Consider the following 21,577-nt stretch of genomic DNA (forward strand, 5'->3'; position numbering starts at 1 on the left):
TGCCTACAGGGCCAGATCAGTTTGCTGTTCCACAGCAGGATCGGAATAACAAGCAAACCCAACATCAAAAGCTCCCAGAGGAAGTTCCAGTGCTGGATTGGAATCAGAATCAGGCCTTGGTTCTGCCTTCTTGACAAAAAAGTAAGAGTAAACACGTAGGTCTACATCAGGCTTAAGGTAACCAATCATTTGTAATACTAGTTCCACCTCTAGGTATTAAGAGCTCAATTTTTTGCTGCGTTGGGTCTTTGTTGCTTCGCGTGGGCTTTCTCTAGTTGTGGCGAGCAGGTGCTACTCTTTGTTGCGCTGCACCGGCTTCTCATTGGATGGCTTCTCTCGTTGCAGAGCACAGGCGCTAGGTGCGTGGGCTTCAGTAGTTGGGGCACACAGGCTCTAGAGTGCAGGCTCAGTAGCTGTGGCGTACGGGCTTAGTTGCTCCGCGGCATGTGGGATCTTCCTGGACCAGGGATCGAACCTGTGTCCCCTGCATTGGCAGGCAGATTCTTAACCACTGAACCACCAGGGAAGTCCCAATTCCAGTATTCTTAATCTTTTGTGTAGATCCATATTCCAATCTGGTGTCATTTTGCTTCTGCTTAAAAATACTTCTTTTAACATTTCTTATAGTGAAAGTCTGCTAGTAATGAATTCTTTCAGCTTTTGTATGTCTGAGATAGTCTTTATTTTGCTTTTGTTTTGACAGATCTGGGTATAGAATTCTAGCTTGATAGAATTCAATTCACTACTTTAAAGGTGTTATTCCACTGAGTTCTCGTTTACATTGTTTCCAACAAGAATTCTGCTGTCATTGTTATCTTTGTTCCTCTGTATGTAGTGTATAGTTTTTTCCTCTGGCTGCTTTTAAATTTTTCTCTTTATTGCTGGTTTTGAGCAATTTGACTATTTTTTGTGCCTTGGTGTAGTTTTGTCCATGTTTCTTATGCTTAAAGTTCATTGATCTTCTTGACTTTGTGAGTTTATAGTGTTTACCATTTTGGGAAAATTTTGGCTATTATTTCTTCAAATTTTTATTTTTCTCCTCTCCTTCATGGACTCTAGGTACACATGTATTAGGCCACTTGAAGTTGTTGCACGACTCACTGATGCTCTATTCATTTTCGTTGTTGTTTTGTTTTGTTACTCTTTTTGTTTCATTTTGGATCGTTTCTATTACTATGCCTTAATGTTCACTGACCCTTTCTTCTGCAGTGTCTAATCTGCCATTAACCTCGTTCAATGTCTTTTTCATTTAGACATTGTTTTTAATCTCTAGAAGCTCAATTTGGGTCTGTTTTACATTTTCCATGCCTGTACTTAACATTTTCAGGGTTTAGTCTGGGTTTTTTAACATATGAAATACAGTTATAATAACTTTTCTTCATGTATAATAACTTTTTAAATGTTCTTTTCTGCCAATTCTAACATCTGTATAGATGATGGGTTAGTTTTGATTGATTGCCTTTTCTCCTCAGTATGGGTCACATTTTCCTACTTCTTTGCATGCTTGGCAATTTTTCATATGATCCCAGATATTGTGAGTTTTAGTTTATTGTGTGCTATATATATTTATATTCCTGTAAAATGCTTGGGCTTTGTTTTGGGTGAAATTAAGTTACTCAGAACAATTTTATTCTTTTAGGTCTAGCTTTTAAGATTCCTTGGGTAGGAGTCCAAGTAGCCTTTAGTCTGGAGCTCGTTATTTGCACCTACTGAGACAAGTCCTTTCTGAGTATCATGAGGTTTTCCAGTCTGACTTGTAGGAACAGGTACTATTCCTACAACCCTGTGTGATATCCAGTTATTCTTATTATTAATCCTTTCATGTGGTTCTTTTCCTGGCATCAAGGAATTCCTCACACAAATGTACTGACCAATACTTTGTTGAATTCTCAAGAGATCCCTCTGCATATCTCCAGAGTTCTTTGTCTGTGCACTTCTTTTCTCTCTGATACTCTGCTTTGTGAACTCTAGTTACCTTGGTTTTCCCAGACTCTTAGCTCCGTTTCCTCAGTCAGGGAGTCCACCAGTCTCTGCCTGGACTTCTCTTCCCTGTACCATGGCCTGAAAACTCTCTCAGAGAAGTAAGTTAGGGCAATTATAGGGATCACTTCATTTATTTCCCATCTCCTGGGGATCAATGAACTTTATTGTGTGAGGTCCAGTTTCTTGAAAACTGTTGTTTCATATGTTCTGATATTTTCATTGTTTCAGGTGGGAGGTTAAATTGGACCTTGTTACTTCATCTTGGCCAGAAGCCAATAACATTCTTTAAGTCTGTTTTGTTTTGATACAGGGTCCAATTAAAGATTAGGCATTGCATGTCGTGTCTTTGTTTCCTTTAATCTAGAATATTTCCCTCCTTTTTTTTTTTTTGGTCTTTTATGACATTGGCATTTTTGAAGAGTCTGAGCCAGTTGTCTTGTAAGTTGCCCCACAATCTGGATTTGTCTGTTTCCTCATTAGATTCAAAGTAAACATTTTGGGAAAGAATACTATATAGGTGATGTATTCTTCATACTTCAGCACTTCAGGTCTTATAGGACAGATATAAATATATTTTTGTTTATTTTGTTTGTTTCTGCAATTTTATACAGAGTACAAGAGATGCTGTTTTATGTCCTATTTGGAGCCTGAGAGTTTCTGGTTCCATAACCAGAAGCTGCTACCTAGCCCTTCTAATGGCTGGGAGAGCTAGTTTATTCTTAGACTGTCCAGCTCTGAACTTGCTCTGAATCTCAAGCTTTTCTATCCACAAAACACTCAGGGGCTTTCAACTATTTTTCTATATATTAGATTTATTGGCACTAACTTGATGACTTCCAAAATGTGCTATCATGCCCAGGTAGCTTGAATACAGGTCTCTTTCAGTGATCGAGAGCACCTCATAAATAATAACACTTTGCTACTTGTATAAAGACAATATTGCTGATTTTTCAACACAATTTTATTTTTTTTTTTGGCCGTGCCACACAGCTTGTGGGATCTTAGTTCCCCAAGCAGGGATTGAAGCCGGGCCACAGCAGGGAAAGTGCCGGGTCCTAACCACTAGACCACCAGGGAACTCCCCCAAACAATTTTTTTTACTAATTATATTACTCCCTTCTCCCCCAGAAGTGGGCAGTAAAGGCATTTTTAATCTCCTTTTACAAGTGAGGAAAAACAAGATCAGAGGTGTAAGTGCTATGACCCTAGTGCCTTGATCTCCTGTCCCCAGTTTGGGGCTCTCTGCAAGCCCATGCTCCTCCTTTCTCATGACCCTTCCCTCCTCCTTGACCCTCACCAAAAATACTTTTAATCCTTTTGGAAGAGAAGCCCAGCTACACAATGGTACACATTACCTTCACACAGTCAGAAGCTTTGGATGGTTCCCCAAGTAAAGCTGGAAATATTAGAAGGAAAATGAAATGAAAGCAAAGTAGCCATCTGACAGAAGTTGCTTTTTCCCTTCTGCATTTTACGACCTCAAGTATTATTCCACTGATTTGTTGAACGTTCCACATTGGCATACAGTCTGGCAAATCTCTTAACTTATAGCCCAGATCACTGCCCAAATTTTAGCAAAGAGCCAAGGTGGATATAGTGTTTTTTTCTGTATAGAGCCTTCTGTTACGGGGGCTGGGATATATGGAAGCAGGGACTGAGCAAAGGATTCGGTGGGTGGGTGGAGAAGGACATGTCCAGATGACGACCTGTTAGCGGCGGTTGTTGTCATGGTCATCTGTGACACTAGCAAGAACGCAAGCACACTGAAGAGGTGGAGAGAGGAAGCCTCACACTCCTCTGCCTCTGAGGCAGGACAGGATGGGTATGTGAATGTGAGGAGTCACAGTAGATCTGCGGAGAGCCCAGCTGAGTAGCGGAGTATTTGTCTTCCAGCCTTGGCTTTTCTTGAGTACTGGCCCCTGGGAACCAGTGGAGTAACCCTGAATATAGTTACTATATTTCACACTACAGAATTTTCTGAGTAGATAGCCACTTTTTCAAGAGATATCTTTTTCACATTTTGTTGTTGCCAGTCATAGGCTTAAGTGTGGGCTTCTTTTTCTCCTAAGTGGCACTCAAACGTTGACTGATTCCTAATTCATTTGGCTGTGGACTGACAAAAATCTGTCCCATCAGTCTTCAATGATCAAAAACAGTCTCTTCTTTTTTGACAGACGAAGAAACATCTCTTGGGAATGCAGAAGGATCGTTGATGAAGGTGTTACAAGCCCGGAAGAAGAACAACAGCACCGAGCTGATTATTGAGTCAGAGAGGGCATCCTCAGATAAAAGTGCTGTCAGCTTGTCAGGCTTCATGAATGAGCAGCTGGACTTTAATAATAAAAGTGATATTATCAGTGCACGAAGTTACATACTGCCTTACATCTCAGAGGGAAATCTAGGAGATGTGGAATCAACATTATTACCATTCCTTCAACTTCTTTTTTCAAATACACAAGATGGAGATATGCTCCTGGGCCTTTTGAAAAACAATACAAGGAGCCCTTCTGTTAAGCCTGTACACAAGAATTCAGCTAATAAAAATAAATTGAGGAAACTCCATTTTCTGGAAAATGTGTTAGATGCAGAAACGCAAGAAAAATTTGATGAGGTTAAAAAGGAAGAAAAACCTGCCACGCGTACACGTTCCAACCTTTTAAGTGCCATGTTTAAACGCTACCTCTTTCTAAAGAAATTGGAAACTCCCCAACCACAGAAAGACAGCCCAGCAAAGACTGAGAGTACCGAGGAAAAGCTGCTGAGAGTGAACAGGGTCCTCAAGGGCCCAAGGGGCCTACAGAAAATGCACCTCCAAGCAGTGGGAGATGAGAGCGTCAGGAGGAAACAGAATGCCCAGCCATCTGTGGCGAGCACTGCCGAAGAAAGAAGGCTCAGGAGGCCATCCCCAGGAAAGCTGAAACAGCTTCTCATGGTGCAGAGGCCCAGGAAGCTGGTGGGAAAGTCCTCCAATGCGGAGTCTTCATTCATAAAAGAACACAAGGCAGCAGGCTCCTCTACCCTGAAACAGTACTTCAAGGTCAGGCCTTCTGCCTCCATCCCTCCAAAATCCCCATCTGAGGTTAAAAGCAAATCAAAAGACTTATCCAACACTATAGTTGTTTTAGAGGATGCAAAGGCTAGAGTTAGAAATATTAAGGATTTTGAACTAATCTCACATTCCGGGAAGAAATACATCTTCCATAAAATTAGGACTCATCGGGTCCAGAGAAAACCCAAAGGCAAAAGGAGTCGAAAGTTCAGAAAGAAAAGTTCACTCAATAGAATGATGCTTGCAAGCCCTCCGTTCTCTGTAGTGAGGAGTCTCATAAATTCCCCTGCGCGAGAAGCTGTTTCACCTTCAAGAGAAGTGACTTCTCAGGAAAATCCTTTTCCAGAATTATTTTCTCTTTCAGACCCTTCTACAGAAAACACTACTTCAGAAAACAATACTGCACAAAATGTTTCTGAAGAAGTTATTTCTTCAGGAAACTCTACTCTTCCCGGAGGAACCGGCCCTGAAAACACTACCCATAAGGATGTCTCCACTGCACATTCTGCTGTTGCTGCAGACAACAGTATGCCACCTGTTCAACACACCAACGAAACACAGTGGGAGCACCACAACACGGGCACTGAATTATCCTCTAAGCCCACAGGCTTCACTTTCCCAGGGCTCACATCCCCGGGTGATCAAGTTGAAACTCAGCTAAACCAGCAGCTACGGTCCCTCATCCCCAACAATGACGTGCGAAGGCTCATTTCTCATGTTATCCAGACTTTGATAATAGACTGCTCGGACACCCACGTGCAGCTGGCCTGTGCCAACCTCATCTCTAGAACAGGCCTCCTGATGAAGCTTCTCAGCAAGCAGCAGGAAGTAAAGGTGTCCAAAGCGGAATGGGATACGGGCCAGTGGAAAAGTGACAACTATATCAGTGAGAGCACAGAAGGCCAGAGTGAGCAGAAAGAGCAGGAGTCAAGTGAGGTGAGGAGAACCCCTGAAACATGGGACCTGGACTTTTACTCAGTTTAGGACATGCCATGGACGTGCCCAAGCAGGAATACCACGGGCTCCTAGTCTGTATCTTATCTTCAGCCATGACACTGGCTAAGACAGTGATCTCCCACTTTGCTCACTGAGAGAGTGTGCCACTATTCCTAGGGTAGACGAGAAAAGGACATAACGCAAGATAAATAAATTGTAGATAAATAAGTTGTCGAAGAAAATGCTAATGATAAGATTAATAACATTAAATTTGGCTTGTTCTTATAGAAGCTACTCGCCTGAAAGGATTGGGTTTTATAGTAGTTTAAGAATAGTTAGCTATTGTTTAGAATAGGTTTAAGAATAGTTAGCGTTCATCCCTTCTATCTCCTTGTTTGTAAAAAATTGTTATTTATTTTTTTAGCTCACAAAAGAAGTTCCAGGATATGGCTATAACAACAAACTCATCTTGGCAATATCTGTAACTGTAGTAGTGACGATTTTGGTTACACTTCTCTGTCTCATTGAGGTAAGGACAATAATTCATTCAGATTCAGAACCCACAAACTGAGAATCAAAGCCACCTTTCCACCTACTACTACTTGATTCTTCTCTTTAGTCATGAGGACTGAGATACACTTTGTTCTTTTACTGAAAAGTATATTCCCAGGAGTTTTTTTTCTTTTTTTTTTTTTTTCTTTTGGCTACATTATGTCTTCATTGCGGTGCGCGGGCTTCTCATTGCGGTGGCTTCTCTTGTTGTGGAGTACGGGCTCTAGGCACGCGGGCTCAGGAGTTGTGGTGCACGGACTTAGTTGCTCCGCAGCATGTGGGACCTTCCCAGACCAGGGATCGAACCCGTTTCCCCTGCACTGGCAGGCGGATTCTTCACCACTGCGCCACCAGGGAAGTCCCCACAGGATTTTGAAAGGAACTCCACTCCCAGGAGATCTCTATGGAATTGGATCCATGATAAGAAGCCATTGGACTATTTTGACAAGTTAAGTTTATAAGAAGGCCAGAGTTGACATGATAGTAAAATTTCTTCAACTCAAAAACTATGCTGCTTTGATGTACTCGCCAGTCACTCTCATTCTACTGTTTATTTCTTTCCTTGTTGGCTGAAGTGATGAGAGACATACGATCTCCATACTCATGGAGCTATCAGTCACCCTGGGAGGGCTAAAAGGACATGCCTAAAAGATCAAAGTGTGATCTCGTCAAATCCTTAGACTTACTTAGGAGCTTCCTTCTCCAGTGTATTAGGAATTGTGTAGGTAGGTTCCATTAAAACACTGCAAGTAAAATCCTGCAGCAGGCTACCCTAAAGCATGTCATATTTATAGTAGCCTATTCCTGGAGCTAGCCTGTTTATCTTCTGTTCAGTTACATAACGGTTTATTACTTTTCCCAACAGGCAGTGGCTAACATTAAAAGAGTGATTTTAATAAGCTGGCAATCTTGATTCTACCCTACCAGTCCCACCTGCTTTATTTACCTTTTCTCTTGCTATGGCAGCCCTCCATTGCAGCCAGAGCAGCTCCTCCCTATACGCTGGTTACACCACGTCCGTGCCTGCTGTTGTCTGTGCCTTTGCCCATCTAAGATTCCCTGATGTTGCTTTGCCTGTGGAAGTCCTATGAACCTCTCAAAAGCCAGCTCAAGTTCAGGTATCTTTCTTCATAAAGCCTTCCCTGCATACTCCAGCCCTCCTGATCCTAGTCCTGTGAGGTTTGTCACCATTTCTTAGGGGCCATAGCAAAGCAGTCCCCTCCCCTCAGAGCTCACAAAAGTGGGAAGCAGTTTTTTAAAAGGCAGCCCCCCAAGAGAGAAACAGCAAGGTTAGCACATCATGGAGCTGAGCAGAGATGTGTAAGGACCAGTGGCTTCCTGGCCTATCAGACTTGAATAAAACCTGACATGATGTACTAACTTCTAAAGAGAAATGTGTCTATCTGCAGGAGGGTTGGTCAGTAGTGAAAGCATAGAAAAGGTGAGGAGAGACCAACATGGGCAGCGCCCATCCTCACATTGCCCGAGAGTAGAGATGGCACCTTAGGCAGCAGAACTGAAGAGTCAGGCCCACTAGCCAGGCTGTGCCTGTTGAGGAGATGGATGGATCCAGCTGCCTCAGGCCTTCCCATTAAATTCTGGATTCGGCTGATTCCTTTTCTAATTCTGTTGTCACCAAGTAGCCTTCGATTGTGTGATTGTGCTTTAGTGTGCCACGGAGGCCTGTCTCCACAGAAGGTAATTCTCTGATTGTGTAGACACGGATGCCCTGTGTGTAGAACAGATGTATTTCTCATTGTCAAGTAATAATTTGGCATTCTGATTTTTGATCAATCCTGTGCTATTGATAAAGTGAGACTGCCACAACAGGAAGATGCGAGTTGTCTCTTGGTGAGGAAGAGTATGATTTCTGAGCCTAGGAGGCTGGGGACTAGCATGGGGTCAGCTTGCTAGTCATTGGCCATTGCCCAGACTGTCCCCTCTACATCTCCAGGTGGCATGTGGCCTTTTGCTTTTTTAGAATTTCTGTAAAGTCCCCTTTTTATTGTTTCTAACTTCTCTAGAGTTTAACCTTGCATTTGTGTTGTTTTGTTTTGTTTTGTTTTGTTTTGTTTTGACCTGCGGGATCTTAATTCCCCAAGTAGGGATTGAACTTGTACCCTAGGCAGCGAAAGCGAGGAGTCCTAACCGTTATTTCCTCTCCCCACTTATATGATAAGCTCTTCGAGGACAGGGGCCATGCAGTGTTCTTCCTATGGTAGACACTAATGGTGTTCAACGGAAGAGAGATGAGGCGTTATGTCAATTCCACAGTGAGGAATCATGCAACCGAATATTTATTTGAAGTAGCATCGAGTCCAGCAATAGACCCATGTGTTCTTAAGACTTCTGAAATGTCATGTTTTAATATTCCAATCAGTGGGGGAAAATGAATAAATGGTGATAGACTAGCTGCCTAACTATTTGGGGGGTAAAGAATAGCAGATCCCCATTTTTCATCTTAAATAAACATATTTCCATAAATGTGAAAAAAGACCACATAAAGGTATTAGAAGGAAATAAAAGCAGTATTTTTATAATCTTTTATAATCTTCAGAGCCTGATGCCACAAGCAGAGCCTTTGATATAGTCCACCATCTTGTCTGTGACACCAGCTTAGCACTGATTCATGCCAAGCGTAAGATGAAGAGTTTTCCATATATTGTCTGATTTAATGCCCACAGTTCTGTGAGGATGATATTACTATCCCTCCTTCATAGATGAAGGAGATCAATGTAAGGCCCCAGTGGCCAAACCAAAAGCAGAAGCCAGTTTCACCCGACTGCAAAGCTTGTGCTCCCTACTCCACTCTTTTGTCTTGTCTCCTTAGAGACAAAAACACTGGAAAGATTCGAAACACTGAAATTCAATGAAAACCAGTATTTCTTTACTATAAAGAGTTTTTTGTTTGTTTGTTTGTTTGGGGGTGGCGGGGTTTGGCCATGCTGTGCAGCTTGCGGGATCTTAGTTCCCTGACCAGGGATTGAACCTCGGGCCACAGCAGTGAAAGCGCCAAGCCCTAACCACTGGACCCCCAGGGAACTCCCAAGAGTTTTATAAGTCAACAAGAAGAAGACAAACAGTCCAGGGGAAAAGGGGGCAAGGGCTGTGCAGAGTAGGAGGTGTGTTGACAGTCTGCCACCATATCTGCCTGTCCTCTCCTCATGGCTCATGTGGGGTGGCTTTTGTTAGCCAGGCCTTTGTCACCTCATGACGTAAAAGTAATCTCTAATATCTTCTTCAAGTACTTTTGTAATCTGTCTAGAATTTGTTGTATTTGTTTTTTAGTGTGGTTGAGGCAGGGGATCTAACTTTTCCCCCCCTACAGGAAGATCTAATTGTTTTCAAATCTTTCACTGAATGGTTTATTCTTTCTTCCCTGGTCTCATATACTATCTACATCTGGACTCTATTCTGTGATCCAGTTATCTTGTCCTGTACCAGTACCAATATCACACTGCTTAATTCCAGTTGCTCTATAACATATTTTATATCTGGTAGGGCAAGGTCCTACTCTTTGACCTTGTTTTTCATACATTTCATAACTATTCTTACACATATTCTCTACCAAATGTCAGCTGGCCAGGTTTTATTTAAAAATTATTTTGGATATAAATGGATTGCATTGAATTTGTAGGTTAATTAGATGAGAATTGACCTCTTTACAACATTCTAGGAGGATGGTATCTCATGCCATGAAGTACTTCTTCTTAATGTCCTTCAGAAAAGTTTTAATATTTTCATCACATAGGTCTTACAAATTTTTGGTTAAGTTTATTCCTCGGTACTTTATCCATTTTTATTGATATAGTGAACGGGATGTTTCTTCTGTTTTTTAGTGAGTTATTTGTGTTATATGGGAAAGCTATTGAGGCTTATATGTTGATCTCTTGATTTTGTATGTAGCCATCTTACTCATGTTACTTCGAATAAAATTTCGGTTGATTCTTTTGGTCTTTTTAGGTCCCTCATTTCATATGCAAATGTGTTTGTCTCTTCCTTTCCAAGACTTCGTTTTTCTTTTCGTACTGATTAAGACCTCCTCCACATTGATCGATAGTAGCAGTAATGATGGGCATCCTACTCTTGTTGTTGACTCTAAAACAAGGCTTAGGTTTCTGCTAGATACTTTTATTTTCTTTTCCTACTTCTAAGAGTTTTTATTAGGAACGATCTGTTGAACGTTATCTAAAACAGTCAATAAAATATATCGCCAGCTGCATGCAAGACCCTAAGTTAGGTACTGTGGAAGAGGCAAAGGATTATTAAACAGGGTAGAATTCCTTTCCCTAAAAAAGTTATCATCTCACTGGGTAGATAAGATTTAAAGTAAAAGGGAATGAATACGGATTTGGAAATAGTTGTAATGGATAATCATGATCATGTTTTCTTTCAAAACAGACTTATTCTCATCGAATTGCAAAAGGGGAAGATAAGAAAAGAAGCAGAAGGTAAATATTGGTCTTTTAAAGCAGAATTTTACAACTAGAGGAGAACTTAGAACTCACCTATTTCAATTTCCTCACCAAAGGCAGGAAGAATGTTTAATTACCCTAATGGTTTACCCTAATTTATTTATCAGCAGAATTAGCTCCCCAGCCCAAGCTGAGTTAGAACAGGACTGGCACAGATTCATCTGCTTTCACTAGTCCTTTAAGGAAAGAGGGTGGACGGGGAGAGGTTTTGCTTGCACCTGTTCCTGCTGGCCTGGTGCCTGGTTCCTAGACATCAGGCCAGGCCAGAGGCCTTCTAGGAGGCTCTGGGGTAGGGAGGGCCACATGGTTGGGGATTTAGGGGCTGGCCTCACTCAAAGCTGACGAAAGGTAGCACATATGAGTCCCTTCTGTAAAGTGGCAAGAAAACTTCCCTTCTCACCCTACTGTTTTTCAGGCCCCTACTCTCTATTCCCTTTATCCAAACCTCATAGAACTTTAACCGGGAGAAACTTTAGACAGTAGTTTGTCTCTTCCTTTTATAATAAGGAAATGGAGAAAGAGAAAGGGAAAATATCTTGCCCCATGGTCATACTGCTAGTGATTATCAAAAAGAAGAGGGTCCCTTTCCACTGAGGACTTCTCTACTGATCACACTGTGCTTGGGCTGTGAGCTCCGTTTTATGTCACAATTCAGTATACACATACTATATGGGCATAAGTAGTTTCTGAAACAAACTTATTGTGCACTCTGATTTTTTTCTATTCTATTTGTATTCAAAAAGAGTATTTCGTGTTTCCCTGCTGGTCATGGCCTTGAAACTGATTTCACAATTCACTGACACCTCAGTGACAGCCTGCAGTATGAAAGTCAGAGAGCTATAGATAACTTTGCTAGTTGGGTTCAGGTGTTTACTTGGTGTGATTCAACTTATAGGATAGGATAGAGCAGCCAGGAAAATAAAAGCACCTTCTCCCCACAGCCACACCCCCAGCAAATGCTGCATGTGCGACTAAGTCCGAAGCGGACTGGTGTGAAGCGCATCTAGAGAGTAACGTGTTTCTGCCCAGCGCCGCTCTGCAGTGTTTTCACTGCACGAGGGCACTTGGCCAAGGGCCAAGAAAGGTGAACGGGGCTAAAAATCCTGCCTATACTCCATGCTAAGCCACATGCAAAGGTCTCCCCAGAGACACGGGGCGGGGGCCATTTTGGAGGGACACAGAGAACTTCTGGAAGGCCAGCATGCATGGAATGATTTTCAAGATCCCGGGTCTGTGGTGATTTTGCTCATTGTGCTTATGGACTGAGATACCCATTTAGTCCTAATAAGACCAGAGATAACACATTGTGAGAGAGATGAAAAATGACATGTAACACTAACAGTGTGTGTTTTCCTCCAAGGGGCTTTTTTCGATTCCTGCTGCGTAAGAGAAGCTCAGGGGAAAGTGAGAGTCAGGTAAATTTGAAGGGGATATAGTACTGTGGCGAGAGAAAGCAGGGGAGATGCTGAATTAATATTTCCCTTTCTGTGTTCCAGGAGGGCTTTTTCGGGAGAAGGCGGCCACTTTGGCTTAGGGATATGTATAGGCCTCTCAACGCCACACGCAAGGAAAACATGGCACAAAAGCTACACGACAGGGAGTCTTCTGATGAGGATGAGCTGTACTTCTATAAGGATGTACCATAAATGGTAGGGGACAATTTAAAATTCTCATCTAAAATGAGGAAATAATGAAAACTATCATTGTTCCTTTCAAAAGTAAAAGCCTTGGCATTATTCTTCTTACCCCAGGGAAGTCATCAAAGCCCCAGCAGAGAAGCTTCTGGCTGCATATTGGGTTGATGAAGAGGCGGGTGAGGAAAGTGAGACCGCACACGAGACAGCCACAGAGTGAGCCCTGTTCTGCCTCAAGCCACCGGTAAATTTTATTTTCTAATATCGGCTTCTCAGCATTGCTTGTAAAATACTTCTTTTTCTTATATTAAAGTGTATAAACTCATAACCAAGTCTAACCAGGTGGTAAGGAATTAAAATGTAAATAGTTGAATATTTATATACCAATAACAGGGGCCTGCAAGAAGAAGCAGAGCTGAAACTAGAATCCCTCATGGTAGCCAGTACTTCCACAAGAGGAAACGTGGGCAAAGGAGGATGAGTAGAAGGATGAAGAGGGGCTTCCCTCCCTTGTTTCCCCAGTATCATCAGTCCCTGGGAACTGGAAAACATACCATCCTCAAGGGGCATAGATGAGTAAATCAAATAGCAATTTATTCTGGTGCTCTCTCTCCTGGTTCATCAAGTACCAGTTATTTACAACATGCTCGACCTCCTGCCCATAGAGGACCATCTACTTCTGGCCCCTCTCGTACGGTCATTGGGGTTGCCAGAATATTTGGATCACTGGGCCTCCCTCCACTGTGGAGCCAAGGCCTGACTTTTCTCCCAACTTCTCAAACTCATGTACAGCTGTGTACCCTGTGTACCAAGGTAGGGGGTTCTCCACCATTTCAAGCTGGTGGAAAATTCCCATTGGGTTGTTTTTTTTCTTTAAAAGAAAATCCCAACCGTTGGATAACTAGCAGGGAGGTGCCAGAAAGACAGGGGAAAGAAGAATGTGTGAGAGCAGCCATTGCCCAAGACGGCCCTCCTCAGGCCCTGGCCTCTCCTGCCCCCACTGCGGGTCAGCTGTGTGCTGCTCGCCTCCCTCCAGCTCAGCCCAGCACCAAACCTACCCACCTCCTGCCTCCCCCAGCACAGGCCCAGGGCTGCATGATTCCACGTGATTATATAGTGACAGTGCCACCTGTGGAAGGGGACCTAGAGGCAGAGACAAGCCCGAAGTGGGAGAGGTGAGGGAGAGGTCCGAGCACCACCCTCGTCCCACTCCCAACAAACTGGCTCCCCCCCTCAGGTTTCCGTTATAAACAGCGCGTGCGGAGGCGCGCGTGCCCAGGCGCGCGTGCGAGGCGCGCGTGCACAGGCGCCCCGAGGCGCGCGTGCACAGGCGCCCCGAGCCGCGCACGCGCAGTAAAGGTAGGATGGTGGCGTTGGTACCTTTTGTGGTTCCCATCGTGGGTGACAAAACCTTGTTGGTGTGGGAGCTGAGCTCTGGACCCACGGCCGAGGCCTTGCAAGTGAGCCGAGCCGGGGCAGAGGGAGGGGTGGAGGAAGCCACCTCGCGCCTCAGTAACTGGGCGCCCCGGGGTACTGCTTCAGCACCTCATCTGCCTGTGGTCTCTGCTGAGAGGAATCTTAGTTCTAGAGCCGACCTGAGTAGTCAGCTCGCCCCCACAGATTTTTGAGAGATAGTTCCCAACAGCCGGCATTGCCTCCTAATGCTTCTCGAAGCTTAGGATTTCAGAGGGAAACCTGTTGCTGAAATGAGAAGTGTTTGGAGTTGCAGGATCACCACAGTTGCCTGCGGCGAAGGGCTGGGGGAATAGAAAGGAACGGGCGGTTTGGCTTCCTGGGCGTGAAATTTCCTGCACTTACTTAGCATGGGCCCACCCTACAGCATTCTCTGTTCACAGTCTTCTCCCAGTTTGGCCTTCTGTATTCGGTCCGAGTCTTCCCAAACACAGCAGTGGCCGGTCCTGTGTTCTATGCCATCATCGAGGTTTATTCAGCAAGGGATGCCCACAGAGCCCAAAAGGCATGCGACCAGAAGCAGCTTTTTCAGACATCTCCAGTGAAGGTGGGTCCAAATGTGGAATTCCTCGCTCTACTGGGATGAAGTGCTGAATTTAAAACTAATAGGCCATCGGGAATTCCCTGGCGGTCCAGTGGTTAGGACTTTCACTGCTGAGGGCCCGGGTTCAATCCCTGGTCTGGGAACTAAGATCCCAAGGGGGGGGGCGGGGAATAAAAGGCCAACGTTTGTACAGCACTGTGGTGTACAGAATGCTCTCAGATGCACTGCTCCACTGATCCCCCAGTTCCCCAGTTCTTTCTTTCTTTTTTTTAGATGAAGAAACTCGAACTCAGGATGGTTAAGTGACTTACTTAAGGTTTATGACAGTAAATGTGGAAACTAGAGGCCAAACCCAAACTGAACTGATGTTAAAGCCCATGTCATTTTATGCTGCCCCTTAATTTAAGAAATCTTCACAAGAGTCTTCCTTATATTTACTTTTATGTAGATTTTAAATGTGTGAGGTTGACAAATTGTTTTTAAAATTAATTAATTAATTTATTTATTTTTGGCTGCGTTGGGGGCAAGGGCTGTGCAGAGTAGGAGGTGTGTTGACAGTCTGCCACCATATCTGCCCGTCCTCTCCTCATGGCTCATGTGGGGTGGCTTTTGTTAGCCAGGCCTTTGTCACCTCATGACGTAAAAATAATCTCTAGTATTTTCTTCAAGTACTTTTGTAATCTGTCTAGAATTTGTTGTATTTGTTTTTTAGTGTGGTTGAGGCAGGGGATCTAACTTTTCCCCCCCTACAGGAAGATCTAATTGTTTTCAAATCTTTCACTGAATGGTTTATTCTTTCTTCCCTGGTCTCATATACTATCTACATCTGGACTCTATTCTGTGATCCAGTTATCTTGTCCTGTACCAGTACCAATATCACACTGCTTAATTCCAGTTGCTCTATAACATATTTTATATCTGGTAGGGCAAGGTCCTACTCTTTGACCTTGTTTTTCATACATTTCATAACTATTCTTACACATATTCTCTACCAAATGTCAGCTGGCCAGGTTTTATTTAAAAATTATTTTGGATATAAATGGATTGCATTGAATTTGTAGGTTAATTTGATGAGAATTGACCTCTTTACAACATTCTAGGAGGATGGTATCTCATGCCATGTAGTACTTCTTCTTAATGTCCTTCAGAAAAGTTTTAATATTTTCATCACATAGGTCTTACAAATTTTTGGTTAAGTTTATTCCTAGGTACTTTATGCATTTTTATTGATATAGTAAACGGGATGTTTCTTCTGTTTTTTAGTGAGTTATTTGTGTTATATGGGAAAGCTATTGAGGCTTATATGTTGATCTCTTGATTTTGTATGTAGCCATCTTACTCATGTTACTTCCAATAAAATTTCAGTTGATTCCTTTGGTCTTTTTAGGTCCCTCATTTCATATGCAAATGTGTTTGTCTCTTCCTTTCCAAGACTTCGTTTTTCTTTTCGTACCGATTAAGACCTCCTCCACATTGATCGATAGTAGCAGTAATGATGGGCATCCTACTCTTGTTGTTGACTCTAAAACAAGGCTTAGGTTTCTGCTAGATACTTTTATTTTCTTTTCCTACTTCTAAGAGTTTTTATTAGGAACGATCTGTTGAACGTTATCTAAAACAGTCAATAAAATATATCGCCAGCTGCATGCAAGACCCTAAGTTAGGTACTGTGGAAGAGGCAAAGGATTATTAAACAGGGTAGAATTCCTTTCCCTAAAAAAGTTATCATCTCACTGGGTAGATAAGATTTAAAGTAAAAGGGAATGAATACGGATTTGGAAATAGTTGTAATGGATAATCATGATCATGTTTTCTTTCAAAACAGACTTATTCTCATCGAATTGCAAAAGGGGAAGATAAGAAAAGAAGCAGAAGGTAAATATTGGTCTTTTAAAGCAGAATTTTACAACTAGAGGAGAACTTAGAACTCACCTATTTCAATTTCCTCACCAAAGGCAGGAAGAATGTTTAATTACCCTAATGGTTTACCCTAATTTATTTATCAGCAGAATTAGCTCCCCAGCCCAAGCTGAGTTAGAACAGGACTGGCACAGATTCATCTGCTTTCACTAGTCCTTTAAGGAAAGAGGGTGGACGGGGAGAGGTTTTGCTTGCACCTGTTCCTGCTGGCCTGGTGCCTGGTTCCTAGACATCAGGCCAGGCCAGAGGCCTTCTAGGAGGCTCTGGGGTAGGGAGGGCCACATGGTTGGGGATTTAGGGGCTGGCCTCACTCAAAGCTGACGAAAGGTAGCACATATGAGTCCCTTCTGTAAAGTGGCAAGAAAACTTCCCTTCTCACCCTACTGTTTTTCAGGCCCCTACTCTCTATTCCCTTTATCCAAACCTCATAGAACTTTAACCGGGAGAAACTTTAGACAGTAGTTTGTCTCTTCCTTTTATAATAAGGAAATGGAGAAAGAGAAAGGGAAAATATCTTGCCCCATGGTCATACTGCTAGTGATTATCAAAAAGAAGAGGGTCCCTTTCCACTGAGGACTTCTCTACTGATCACACTGTGCTTGGGCTGTGAGCTCCGTTTTATGTCACAATTCAGTATACACATACTATATGGGCATAGGTAGTTTCTGAAACAAATTTATTGTGCACTCTGATTTTTTTCTATTCTATTTGTATTCAAAAAGAGTATTTCGTGTTTCCCTGCTGGTCATGGCCTTGAAACTGATTTCACAATTCACTGACACCTCAGTGACAGCCTGCAGTATGAAAGTCAGAGAGCTATAGATAACTTTGCTAGTTGGGTTCAGGTGTTTACTTGGTGTGATTCAACTTATAGGATAGGATAGAGCAGCCAGGAAAATAAAAGCACCTTCTCCCCACAGCCACACCCCCAGCAAATGCTGCATGTGCGACTAAGTCCGAAGCGGACTGGTGTGAAGCGCATCTAGAGAGTAACGTGTTTCTGCCCAGCGCCGCTCTGCAGTGTTTTCACTGCACGAGGGCACTTGGCCAAGGGCCAAGAAAGGTGAACGGGGCTGAAAATCCTGCCTATACTCCATGCTAAGCCACATGCAAAGGTCTCCCCAGAGACACGGGGCGGGGGCCATTTTGGAGGGACACAGAGAACTTCTGGAAGGCCAGCATGCATGGAATGATTTTCAAGATCCCGGGTCTGTGGTGATTTTGCTCATTGTGCTTATGGACTGAGGTACCCATTTAGTCCTAATAAGACCAGAGATAACACATTGTGAGAGAGATGAAAAATGACATGTAACACTAACAGTGTGTGTTTTCCTCCAAGGGGCTTTTTTCGATTCCTGCTGCGTAAGAGAAGCTCAGGGGAAAGTGAGAGTCAGGTAAATTTGAAGGGGATATAGTACTGTGGCGAGAGAAAGCAGGGGAGATGCTGAATTAATATTTCCCTTTCTGTGTTCCAGGAGGGCTTTTTCGGGAGAAGGCGGCCACTTTGGCTTAGGGATATGTATAGGCCTCTCAACGCCACACGCAAGGAAAACATGGCACAAAAGCTACACGACAGGGAGTCTTCTGATGAGGATGAGATGTACTTCTATAAGGATGTACCATAAATGGTAGGGGACAATTTAAAATTCTCATCTAAAATGAGGAAATAATGAAAACTATCATTGTTCCTTTCAAAAGTAAAAGCCTTGGCATTATTCTTCTTACCCCAGGGAAGTCATCAAAGCCCCAGCAGAGAAGCTTCTGGCTGCATATTGGGTTGATGAAGAGGCGGGTGAGGAAAGTGAGACCGCACACGAGACAGCCACAGAGTGAGCCCTGTTCTGCCTCAAGCCACCGGTAAATTTTATTTTCTAATATCGGCTTCTCAGCATTGCTTGTAAAATACTTCTTTTTCTTATATTAAAGTGTATAAACTCATAACCAAGTCTAACCAGGTGGTAAGGAATTAAAATGTAAATAGTTGAATATTTATATACCAATAACAGGGGCCTGCAAGAAGAAGCAGAGCTGAAACTAGAATCCCTCATGGTAGCCAGTACTTCCACAAGAGGAAACGTGGGCAAAGGAGGATGAGTAGAAGGATGAAGAGGGGCTTCCCTCCCTTGTTTCCCCAGTATCATCAGTCCCTGGGAACTGGAAAACATACCATCCTCAAGGGGCATAGATGAGTAAATCAAATAGCAATTTATTCTGGTGCTCTCTCTCCTGGTTCATCAAGTACCAGTTATTTACAACATGCTCGACCTCCTGCCCATAGAGGACCATCTACTTCTGGCCCCTCTCGTACGGTCATTGGGGTTGCCAGAATATTTGGATCACTGGGCCTCCCTCCACTGTGGAGCCAAGGCCTGACTTTTCTCCCAACTTCTCAAACTCATGTACAGCTGTGTACCCTGTGTACCAAGGTAGGGGGTTCTCCACCATTTCAAGCTGGTGGAAAATTCCCATTGTGTTGTTTTCTTTCTTTAAAACAAAATCCCAACCGTTGGATAACTAGCAGGGAGGTGCCAGAAAGACAGGGGAAAGAAGAATGTGTGAGAGCAGCCATTGCCCAAGACGGCCCTCCTCAGGCCCTGGCCTCTCCTGCCCCCACTGCGGGTCAGCTGTGTGCTGCTCGCCTCCCTCCAGCTCAGCCCAGCACCAAACCTACCCACCTCCTGCCTCCCCCAGCACAGGCCCAGGGCTGCATGATTCCACGTGATTATATAGTGACAGTGCCACCTGTGGAAGGGGACCTAGAGGCAGAGACAAGCCCGAAGTGGGAGAGGTGAGGGAGAGGTCCGAGCACCACCCTCGTCCCACTCCCAACAAACTGGCTCCCCCCCTCAGGTTTCCGTTATAAACAGCGCGTGCGGAGGCGCGCGTGCCCAGGCGCGCGTGCGAGGCGCGCGTGCACAGGCGCCCCGAGGCGCGCGTGCACAGGCGCCCCGAGCCGCGCACGCGCAGTAAAGGTAGGATGGTGGCGTTGGTACCTTTTGTGGTTCCCATCGTGGGTGACAAAACCTTGTTGGTGTGGGAGCTGAGCTCTGGACCCACGGCCGAGGCCTTGCAAGTGAGCCGAGCCGGGGCAGAGGGAGGGGTGGAGGAAGCCACCTCGCGCCTCAGTAACTGGGCGCCCCGGGGTACTGCTTCAGCACCTCATCTGCCTGTGGTCTCTGCTGAGAGGAATCTTAGTTCTAGAGCCGACCTGAGTAGTCAGCTCGCCCCCACAGATTTTTGAGAGATAGTTCCCAACAGCCGGCATTGCCTCCTAATGCTTCTCGAAGCTTAGGATTTCAGAGGGAAACCTGTTGCTGAAATGAGAAGTGTTTGGAGTTGCAGGATCACCACAGTTGCCTGCGGCGAAGGGCTGGGGGAATAGAAAGGAACGGGCGGTTTGGCTTCCTGGGCGTGAAATTTCCTGCACTTACTTAGCATGGGCCCACCCTACAGCATTCTCTGTTCACAGTCTTCTCCCAGTTTGGCCTTCTGTATTCGGTCCGAGTCTTCCCAAACACAGCAGTGGCCGGTCCTGTGTTCTATGCCATCATCGAGGTTTATTCAGCAAGGGATGCCCACAGAGCCCAAAAGGCATGCGACCAGAAGCAGCTTTTTCAGACATCTCCAGTGAAGGTGGGTCCAAATGTGGAATTCCTCGCTCTACTGGGATGAAGTGCTGAATTTAAAACTAATAGGCCATCGGGAATTCCCTGGCGGTCCAGTGGTTAGGACTTTCACTGCTGAGGGCCCGGGTTCAATCCCTGGTCTGGGAACTAAGATCCCAAGGGGGGGGCGGGGAATAAAAGGCCAACGTTTGTACAGCACTGTGGTGTACAGAATGCTCTCAGATGCACTGCTCCACTGATCCCCCAGTTCCCCAGTTCTTTCTTTCTTTTTTTTAGATGAAGAAACTCGAACTCAGGATGGTTAAGTGACTTACTTAAGGTTTATGACAGTAAATGTGGAAACTAGAGGCCAAACCCAAACTGAACTGATGTTAAAGCCCATGTCATTTTATGCTGCCCCTTAATTTAAGAAATCTTCACAAGAGTCTTCCTTATATTTACTTTTATGTAGATTTTAAATGTGTGAGGTTGACAAATTGTTTTTAAAATTAATTAATTAATTTATTTATTTTTGGCTGCGTTGGGGGCAAGGGCTGTGCAGAGTAGGAGGTGTGTTGACAGTCTGCCACCATATCTGCCCGTCCTCTCCTCATGGCTCATGTGGGGTGGCTTTTGTTAGCCAGGCCTTTGTCACCTCATGACGTAAAAATAATCTCTAGTATTTTCTTCAAGTACTTTTGTAATCTGTCTAGAATTTGTTGTATTTGTTTTTTAGTGTGGTTGAGGCAGGGGATCTAACTTTTCCCCCCCTACAGGAAGATCTAATTGTTTTCAGATCTTTCACTGAATGGTTTATTCTTTCTTCCCTGGTCTCATATACTATCTACATCTGGACTCTATTCTGTGATCCAGTTATCTTGTCCTGTACCAGTACCAATATCACACTGCTTAATTCCAGTTGCTCTATAACATATTTTATATCTGGTAGGGCAAGGTCCTACTCTTTGACCTTGTTTTTCATACATTTCATAACTATTCTTACACATATTCTCTACCAAATGTCAGCTGGCCAGGTTTTATTTAAAAATTATTTTGGATATAAATGGATTGCATTGAATTTGTAGGTTAATTTGATGAGAATTGACCTCTTTACAACATTCTAGGAGGATGGTATCTCATGCCATGTAGTACTTCTTCTTAATGTCCTTCAGAAAAGTTTTAATATTTTCATCACATAGGTCTTACAAATTTTTGGTTAAGTTTATTCCTAGGTACTTTATGCATTTTTATTGATATAGTAAACGGGATGTTTCTTCTGTTTTTTAGTGAGTTATTTGTGTTATATGGGAAAGCTATTGAGGCTTATATGTTGATCTCTTGATTTTGTATGTAGCCATCTTACTCATGTTACTTCCAATAAAATTTCAGTTGATTCCTTTGGTCTT

The 21,577-nt window shown here is 43.7% G+C and overlaps 1 protein-coding gene and 2 long non-coding RNA genes across 7 annotated transcripts; all 3 read left to right on the forward strand.

The window, feature by feature from the left end:
* Nucleotides 1-3: 3 nt before the first annotated feature.
* LOC309621735 (leucine-rich repeat-containing protein 37A3-like) lies at nt 4-9,668 on the forward strand. Its single transcript, XM_082409080.1, has 4 exons — nt 4-141; nt 4,158-5,968; nt 6,393-6,497; nt 7,487-9,668. Exons 2-4 carry the CDS (start codon nt 4,196-4,198, stop codon nt 7,571-7,573), a joined length of 1,965 nt encoding a protein of 654 aa, XP_082265206.1. The 5' UTR covers nt 4-141; nt 4,158-4,195; the 3' UTR covers nt 7,574-9,668.
* A 2,684-nt stretch (nt 9,669-12,352) lies between these two features.
* LOC309621746 lies at nt 12,353-16,046 on the forward strand. Of its 3 annotated transcripts, none has more exons than XR_014240248.1 (4): nt 12,353-12,410; nt 12,492-12,644; nt 12,747-12,873; nt 14,486-16,046. It is a non-coding gene; the product is annotated as an uncharacterized lncRNA (long non-coding RNA). The 3 variants fall into 3 exon arrangements; XR_014240249.1 differs by lacking the exon at nt 14,486-16,046 and adding an exon at nt 13,023-13,225; XR_014240250.1 differs by lacking the exon at nt 14,486-16,046 and having other exon boundaries at nt 12,747-12,967.
* Nucleotides 16,047-17,904: 1,858 nt separating this feature from the next.
* On the forward strand, nt 17,905-20,306 carry LOC309621728. Of its 3 annotated transcripts, none has more exons than XR_014240230.1 (4): nt 17,905-17,960; nt 18,042-18,194; nt 18,297-18,423; nt 20,036-20,306. It is a non-coding gene; the product is annotated as an uncharacterized lncRNA (long non-coding RNA). The 3 variants fall into 3 exon arrangements; XR_014240231.1 differs by lacking the exon at nt 20,036-20,306 and adding an exon at nt 18,573-18,775; XR_014240232.1 differs by lacking the exon at nt 20,036-20,306 and having other exon boundaries at nt 18,297-18,517.
* Nucleotides 20,307-21,577: the final 1,271 nt, after the last annotated feature.

The sequence above is a fragment of the Balaenoptera borealis genome (assembly GCF_965194805.1).
Source record: "Balaenoptera borealis genome assembly, contig: HAP1_SCAFFOLD_943, whole genome shotgun sequence".
Taxonomy (NCBI): domain Eukaryota; kingdom Metazoa; phylum Chordata; class Mammalia; order Artiodactyla; family Balaenopteridae; genus Balaenoptera; species Balaenoptera borealis.

What these genes read in the sequence shown, in the direction of transcription:
- LOC309621735 (XM_082409080.1), top strand. Translation starts at nt 4,196, where the DNA reads ATGAAGGTGTTACAAGCCCGGAAGAAGAACAACAGCACCGAGCTGATT. An exon ending in AAGAGCAGGAGTCAAGTGAG is followed by an intron (nt 5,969 to 6,392) that starts GTGAGGAGAACC and finishes TTATTTTTTTAG; the next exon opens with CTCACAAAAGAAGTTCCAGG. An exon ending in CACTTCTCTGTCTCATTGAG is followed by an intron (nt 6,498 to 7,486) that starts GTAAGGACAATA and finishes TTGCTATGGCAG; the next exon opens with CCCTCCATTGCAGCCAGAGC.